The sequence below is a fragment of the Nelumbo lutea genome, chromosome 3 (assembly GCF_056320005.1).
Source record: "Nelumbo lutea isolate HS-2025 chromosome 3, American lotus-T2T, whole genome shotgun sequence".
In the NCBI taxonomy this organism is placed as follows: domain Eukaryota; kingdom Viridiplantae; phylum Streptophyta; class Magnoliopsida; order Proteales; family Nelumbonaceae; genus Nelumbo; species Nelumbo lutea.
The window spans coordinates 14,738,634-14,746,785 of NC_142686.1; the positions used below are offsets into that span (position 1 = coordinate 14,738,634).

Sequence of the window (8,152 nt, forward strand, 5' to 3'; positions counted from 1 at the left end):
AAGAAAGGGAAATTTAGGAAAACCTTTGCAAACCTTGTATAGGTTTCCCTATGTTTCCTTTCCTTTCCCTACCTTTTCCTTCAAACCAAACATAGCCTTAGAGTTTCAGTTCTGAGTGTATAGTGGTGGGTGGCCACTCAGATGAAAGGAACCTCACTCAACAGATGAGAATTCCTGAAAAGCTTATTAAAGAAAATCATGGCTTGCTATGTAAAATTATCATTGCTTTTCCTTTTGATCAATGGCATCCAGGGCCATTTACTAGAAAAAAGACATCCAAGGTGAAAAATCCTTCCAATTAAAGCCTAGGTCAGCCAACTCCATTCACAATGGGGATGAGCTATACAAGAGTTAAAAAGCAATGTGCAGAGTTATAAGGTGTATATTTGCTGGAGTAATATTTTAGCCCCTGTATCCCTTTCCTTTTTGTATTAAAAATTCATGTTTTGTTATAAAAAGAGTGAAGAATACATTTTGATTTTAGGATCTTAGTAGTTAGTACTTGTATAGACTATAACATATTCTTACAGCTATGAGACAAATGCAACAGGTTTACCTAAATGTCCTTCTAAAAACCTGATCTTGATTGAACTTCTCATGTCTCAGTTTGGCCCCAATTCCTTGTACTGTTTGCCAAGGACTGTTTGCACCTACATGGAATTTTAATGAAGACAGATCCTTAGAGCTGCCACACAAAGAATGTTAGAACCGATTTAGTTGGTAATTAATATTTACTTTGATATGATCTGATTTGCATCATTGATGAAATTCTACCAAGTTATGGTTTAATTTACACAAACCTTAAAAACCTCCTCATCAATCAAAGCCAAATACTAACAAGTAATGCCTGTTAAGGAATACGGATGCTGTCTGATTATCAACACCAATACAAAAATATTGTTTGATTATCAACTCTACTATCTATGATTTATTTCTTTATATTTACTTTTCTAATGAGGGCCAATTTTCTCAATACCCATGAAATGGAGGTAACTCTGCTGAGACACCAATGCTGACCAAAACATTGAACCTTCTAGTCCATGGATTCCAATAAGCTAAGCCCTTGAAGCATGAGAACTTACAAACGAATATCCACTTAAAGGTTATTTCAGTTCACTTGCACCATAGATATAATTCAAAAAAAATTGAAGACGAAAACAAATATCAATGCCAATCTATAAAACCTGAATTTGTGCAACGAGCTTCTGAAACCAAACAGAGTATGATGCCAAAAAACGATCGGAGCTGCAATCCTGACAAGTCAGACCTAGCAAACAGATTCCTGCCCAGCATTTGTCTGGCTATAACACCAAAAGATATGCATAAATAACTAAATATCCAAGTGATTTCTTAGCCAGAAGCAAAAGCAAGGGCCTTCAAACTTTATCACCAGACAACCAATACGCAAGGGAAACTAAACACATAAATAGTTCTTAAAAATGTCCTGATAATTACCATTTTGCTTGAAGCAAGCAACAGAAGACGCTCAACCCATGCATCAATGGCAGTTTTCCAGTTATCAACCTGCTTTGGATCAACTGGTTCTCTGCAAGATTCAAATAAAAGCCCATGGGTCTTGATTGCTGAAACCACTATAGATAGCTCTGAAGGTCTAGGAAATGGGTGTTTCTCGTCAGGGAGATGGTCTCTTATTAGTGAACGTAGCAACCGAGGTTTCAGACTAATATCGTACATGTTCTGAAAGTGCTTGAAGGCCGCCATTGGAGAAAAAAATATTCTGACGTGCTGAGTCCGTAAAACAGACACACACAATGGAGTTCGAACTACGAACTAAAGCAGATGGACCGTGGTTTTTTCTCTTTAAACCCTGAAGGGGTTTAGGTTTAGCCGTTGACACGTTGTTCCTTCGTGAACCTCCCGGTTACACAATGGGGGTAGTCCGACACCATAGGCCCGTACCCGCAACCCCCAAGACCCTGGCAACAGCTGAAATCCCAATTCCCGTTCCACCCAAAAAAAATAAAATAAATGAAAAAATCCCACCGCTAGGGTGCAAGTGGATCAGATCCGATATCCGATCCTATTTGATCGAATTCGGATCATCCTGTTCGAATCTTTGGAATGAAACGGATAATTAAGATCAGATCACCCCCATCCAGAATATCGAATTCCCACCCTAGTTGTTGCATTCAGAAGACGAGAGATTCAGTACATTATGAACATCTCATAGTGTTGGAACTTGATCCCAACTCTTGAAGAATATGCTACTGGAAAATGTCTTCAATCATGAAAATTTGTTCCATTAAATTTTTGACACCGTTGCATCTTCTAGCACAAAATGTCTAAAATATCCATATATTTGCTTTTGACTAAAATACTTATTTTCTAAATTTTTTTTATAATTTATAATCTTTTTTTATAATTACCCTAATCCGTAAAATTACAACTTTAAACTATTTTTTTTTCTTGTTGATAACATTTCCATTAGTTCGTAGTTCTAACTCTATTGTGTGTGTCTGTTTTATGGACTCAGCACGTCAGAATATTTTTTCTCCAATGGCGGCCTTCAAGCACTTTCAGAACATGTACGATATTAGTCTGAAACCTCGGTTGCTACGTTCACTAATAATAAACCATCTCCCTGACGAGAAACACCCATTTCCTAGACCTTCAGAGCTATCTATAGTGGTTTCAGCAATCAAGACCCATGGGCTTTTATTTGAATCTTTCAGAGAACCAGTTGATCCAAAGCAGGTTGATAACTGGAAAACTGCCATTGATGCATGGGTTGAGCGTCTTCTGTTGCTTGCTTCAAGCAAAATGGTAATTATCAGGTTTTATAGATTGGCATTGATATTTGTTTTGGTCTTCAAATTTATTTGAATTATATCTATGGTGCAAGTGAACTGAAATAATCTTTAAGTGGATATTCATTTGTAATTACATGGGTATTCTGGACATATTCATGCATCTTGTTAGAGGGTTTTACAAAGGGGGTCTACTTGCAACTGTGTCAAGAAGTTTAGGGTAGGTGATTATAATTACCTAACTTTAGGGGAGGTTTGGGCAACAATCAAAAACTTCAAGGGAGGTTTCAACAATTACCATTGTTTGTTTTCAAATCATTGAACAAAAAGATGGATTTTTGTGTATTTTCCCTAATAAGTATTACATGGGAATGTTAAATAACATTTTACTTATTTTGCAATTATGAACAAAAATTAAGGAGTTTTGTGTCTTTTTTTGTAACAAGCATTCAATGAGAAAGAAGAGTCATTTCATGATAAGAATTAAATGATAAAACAAAATTATATATTTGCCATTGCTCATTCTTTAATTCAAAACCTTAAAGATGTAGTATTTTTAGTTTAGTGAAAATTCCAGAAGGCAACCACATCTATTCATACTTTTATAGATATTATAGATTATAGATAAATAATGAATGGCTCCAAGTAAGGGTGGATTCGAGCCGAGCCGAGTCGAATAATACGAGGCTCGAGCTTGGCTTGAGACTGTTCTACTAGGCTCGAGCTTGAACTCGATTTTGAGAAAAAATATTTTATAAAAATAAAAAACTATATATAAAGATATTTTTTATTTGGTATTTTAAAAATAAGAATTATAATAATTAATAATTATAATATATATATTATTTTCTATAATTTTATTATATATATTAAATATCTATCATATATATATATATATATTCGAGCCGACTCACAAGCCTCACGAGCCGAACTCTAATAGGCTCGAGCTCGAGTTTGGTTGAAACTGAGCCGAGTCGAACTTTTCACGAGCCGAGCTCGAATAGGTCATAAAAAACTCGGCTCATTGCCACCCCTAACTCCAAGACTATGGAGATAAAACACAACTTTTTTTTATAGCTTTCTCATCAAAATGTTTCCTTTCCCAGTGTAAGCATGACATGAGAATTATACGATGCGTCTACTAATGTGGCTCAAACAATAATGTAACTACTCAACAATGGCCACTAATATATTACTCTGTCTTTTAGTGGTTGTTTGATAATATGGTTAGTTTTGTTTTAAAAACAAATTCAACTACTACATTAACAAAATTATATATCTACTAATAAGGCCCAAAGAATAATGTCTGTGCTATGATCGCCATTTGTTAACATGAAGTTGTTGAACAAAAAACTTTATCTTTTATGGGGGTTGTTTTAGAACATGGTTGAATTTATTTTTAAAAAGAAAAACAACCACCACATCAACAAAAACAATTTTGTTCATGTAGCAGTTATTTGTATTTTCAACAAGCAAAATTAACTATGTTGTCTAATACCCCCTAGTTGTTAAAACAATTAAAATAGCAAAACTTTCAAGATGTAGTTAAATGAGTCCGCATCTCCTAATCCCTTGAATCAACATCTTGTTAGTCACCACCAATAGAAAACCTCCACGTAGCCTGACCCCCCCTTTAATTGAAATTTGACGGGAGTCCAGACTAACAACAATATTGGACTCCAAATGATATTTCAATTTTATTAAGACCTATTGTTGGTTTACAAAACCAACAAGGTCTTTTTCTTCCCAAAAACTGATGAACCTCTGAAAACCCTTTTTACCCTTCTCCCTATCTATCAACCGTGAACTTCGGAACTGGCCTGTGACAACCATTTGAAAAAAATATAATAATAAAAATAGTTTGGACGGCGACAATAACTCAAACAATGACCTATGAACTTCATACTCTTTGGTAGTGGTAAAGCATGAATAACTCTAATATCGGTCTATTGGTTGAAGTTAATTTAAATCCATGTGATTAATGTGGATTTTTTTGTGATTTGTTAAGTATGGTTCTATCTGTGGCATGAGCCCAGCAAACGTAGACTTGGTTTCTCTTTTAATAACTTGTTTGCTTTTATACAACTCTAACATCTGGTAGTAGAAGAAGAGAAGCTGATTATGGTAGAGAAAGTTTGGGGGAGGGTTTACCGTGGACCCATGGAAGAAGAAGAAGATGATGAAGGGAGATATAGCTAATTATGCCGGAGAAAATAACAGTGGAAACTTTCTTGTTTTTCGACGAAGATTACATTACCGTCGGTATGAGTTATCATCACCACTCAATGGTTGCCAAAGCTCACAGGTTACAAGTTGGGGGGAGGGTTTACAATCCCATGGAAGATGACCTCACCACTCGGCTGCGTGGAGGTTTTCTATTAGCGAGGACTAGCAAAATATTGGTCCAAGGACCAGCAGATGCGGGCTCAACTTTAGTTTTAGTCGACAGAGTAATAAGGGTTTCAAATCAAAATATTCAACTGTTAACAAATTGCCCCAATTAAAAATAAATACTGAAGTTACATATATACTCATGAAGTACACAATCAGTACTTATAAGTTATAACTATGTTTTTCTAGTGGTGGGGCATAAAAGAGAAGATAACTAGAACCTTTGGCCCAGTTTGTATTTCTAAATCTTTATTATTTGTAATGTGTACATTTGTATTTGCAATGGTTTGCAATTGGAATCAGAATGATCTATTCCCATAATTTGTTTGGTTCAAACATGAATATAAATGAAAATGGGAGTCACCAGAATGAGATTTCATTCTTAAGGGAGGGGTTGTGAATGGTCATTCCTTCAAATAGGAGAATGTCATTCCAAAAAGAATGGGAATGGAATTCCAATTCCATCCAACCAAACAATTTGAATAGAAATAATCCATTTCAATTCTGACCCTTATTCCTACGAGCCAAATGGGGCCTAAGCTTCCATTACCAAAAATGGAATATAATCATTAAGGAACATAGCTAATGTGTTAAAACTTGTTAATTATCATGAAGCACATTGGTTGAGAAGATTTTGTTCGGTAGAGAAGATTTTTTTTTGGATAGAAAAATAATCAAAGTTTTATTTAGGGCTTGAGAACAATACCTCGTCACACGTGTCAAATCTATGAGGCTAATACGATCACTTTGGTGGTGTTTGGCATAGATGCCATTGTCCCAGAAAACAGCTCAACATCGACACCACATAAGAAAAAAACAGGAGCATTGTTCCAGAAAATGACCACAACTTAGAATTTGGGAATGCGAGGTATGAGAAAATGTCAAAAGTGGTGTTTTCTCATTTTTGGGACTAGTGCTGCCAACAGTACCATAGCATGGTACCAATGTGGCATCATTTGAACCATTGGATAATGTGGATTTGAAAAGGCGTCATTTTCTTAGAAAACAGTGCAACAGATCCGCATCCAATACAGGTACAGCAATGTTTTTTGAGAAAAGCGGGTATGAAATAATGACATGGATGCCAAACACCAGCTTTATTGCCGCCGTTAAATGCAGCATTGCTGCTTAACTTGTGGAAGTTTGGAGTTCGCGTCCTCTATGACCGTGGTAGTAGAATACTTCTGCGACCTCAAAGTTGTTCGGATCCGTGCGTTTAGACTCAGGGATTTTTGATGCGTTACCCGAAAACTTCCAACTGGCTGAAATGACAAAGTTCTAAAAACATTTTTCTTTGTTATAAAAATAAAACACAGTTGCCTTGGATGCTCTTTCAACACAAAACCCACATGCTAAGAAGATGGAGGTAGCAGATGAGGCGGAAGTGCAGACGAGGAAGAAGATGGAGATCCGGTAGAGTCACGAGCACAGCTCTACATGCCAAGGCATCACTCAAACGTTACCCAAGAAAGGGATTTGAGTGGCCCTGGAGCTGTACCACCATATCTTGTACCGTTTGTACGCACTCCCCGCCGCAAAACATGGCAGCACGAACAACGCTAGGATATTCAATGATCTCTGCGTTGTGTTTCTTTGAACTGAGTTGGCTATTGCATGATTCCTAACAAACTAATACTAATACTCACCCATCACATATGACTCCATCGTCGAGCGTTGATGGAGTCACTAGACTTTTACAAGAAGCAAATTGCGTTCAGTTGTCCTGTATCGATCGTTGGACCAGTTGGCGAATGTCTCGTATACTTTGTCAATTTGTTTAAAATGTAACATATTCGAAACATTTCAGAAAGGCAGATAAGTACCCCCATAGCTACACCCATATAAATCCATATACCATATTTCTGCTAGCCCTTGTTTCATGTGCTTCTTCTGCACTCCATCATCTTGATAAATGATGTCAAGGAAGCAGGACATCAAAGCAGCAGCGGAAAAGTTATCCGAAAAAACAGTTTTTATTTCTTCTGTAATTCAGTAATTGCACTTGACTATTTGTATTTCTAGTGAATCCATAGCCCTCAAGCAAAAGCACATGAATTGAACCCATATACTTGCCATGAGAAACCTGATCAAGAAGAACCAACGTATGAACTTCATTGTTGCAGAATGGAACGCTGTTTGTAAACAACATCGAGTGTTCTTCGTCCTTAGCACGCCATTTTCAATGGAAGTTTTTTGTTGTATTTTTAGAAAACTACGACCACTGGGTCCATCCTAACAAATTCTTGCGATGATTTCTGCAAAGAGAGCTCAGATTTTAGAAGAGGGTTGAGATAGAATGGAAGGTTTTCGAATTCAAGGTTGAAAGTTTACCTTTATGTTTATTTTTAGAGAATTGTCATTTCAGCCGGTTGCAGGGTTTACTCCAACTCAACATCCGTTAAACGTGTCTCGAAGAGAAAGTCCCTTGGGCTGTGTTTGGTGGAGATGCAAATTTATTTGCATTGATGCAAAGTTATGGTAGTGTAAATGATTTTAATGCAAATTATGATTTATTTTTATTTTAAAATTTATCTTATTTTGTTTAATTGAAGTAAAAATAAAGTAAAATAAGACCTGAAACAAAATTAAGTGAAACCTAAAACCAATGTTCAAAGTATCGATAGAGGGGGCGATACACCGATAGAGTGTATCAACCTGAATCGGTATATTTTTTTTAATCTAGTTTAAAGGGGCCGGTCTACCCCGTGAACCACTTGCCAACCCAAAACACCCCATGTGGGTGCATGTTGGGAAGGCTCCGATTCGATACATATCAATGCTTTGAAACTAGAGTTTGCATTATTTTCATTTGCACTCCCAAGCATTTGTAGTAGTGAAAATAAAATCACACTGCAACCAAATATATCCTTGAATACTTCAAACACGCCTCCAATTTAAGACTGAAAAGTAAAGTAATACTCCAAATTATTGTCCTGAACTCCAAAATTCGACAATTTAGTGTCACTTGGGTCCCTAAACTTAAAAATGTGACA

At 36.3% G+C, this 8,152-nt stretch overlaps 1 protein-coding gene across 3 annotated transcripts in view; it reads right to left on the reverse strand.

Moving 5' to 3' along the window:
* Nucleotides 1-1,957, reverse strand: part of LOC148863110 (uncharacterized) — a 53,539-nt gene extending 51,582 nt beyond the window's left edge. For 2 of the 3 annotated variants that reach the window (XM_088975376.1, XM_088975374.1), the window contains exons 1-2: nucleotides 1,456-1,798; nucleotides 1,185-1,301 (exon numbers count right to left, since the gene is read on the reverse strand). In XM_088975376.1, coding sequence (XP_088831502.1) covers nucleotides 1,185-1,301; nucleotides 1,456-1,722 — 384 coding nt within the window. In that variant the 5' untranslated portion in view covers nucleotides 1,723-1,798. Of the gene's footprint in view, nucleotides 1-1,184; nucleotides 1,302-1,455 lie in introns of all 3 variants that reach the window. The other variant, XM_088975375.1, reaches the window with a different exon arrangement.
* Nucleotides 1,958-8,152: the final 6,195 nt, after the last annotated feature.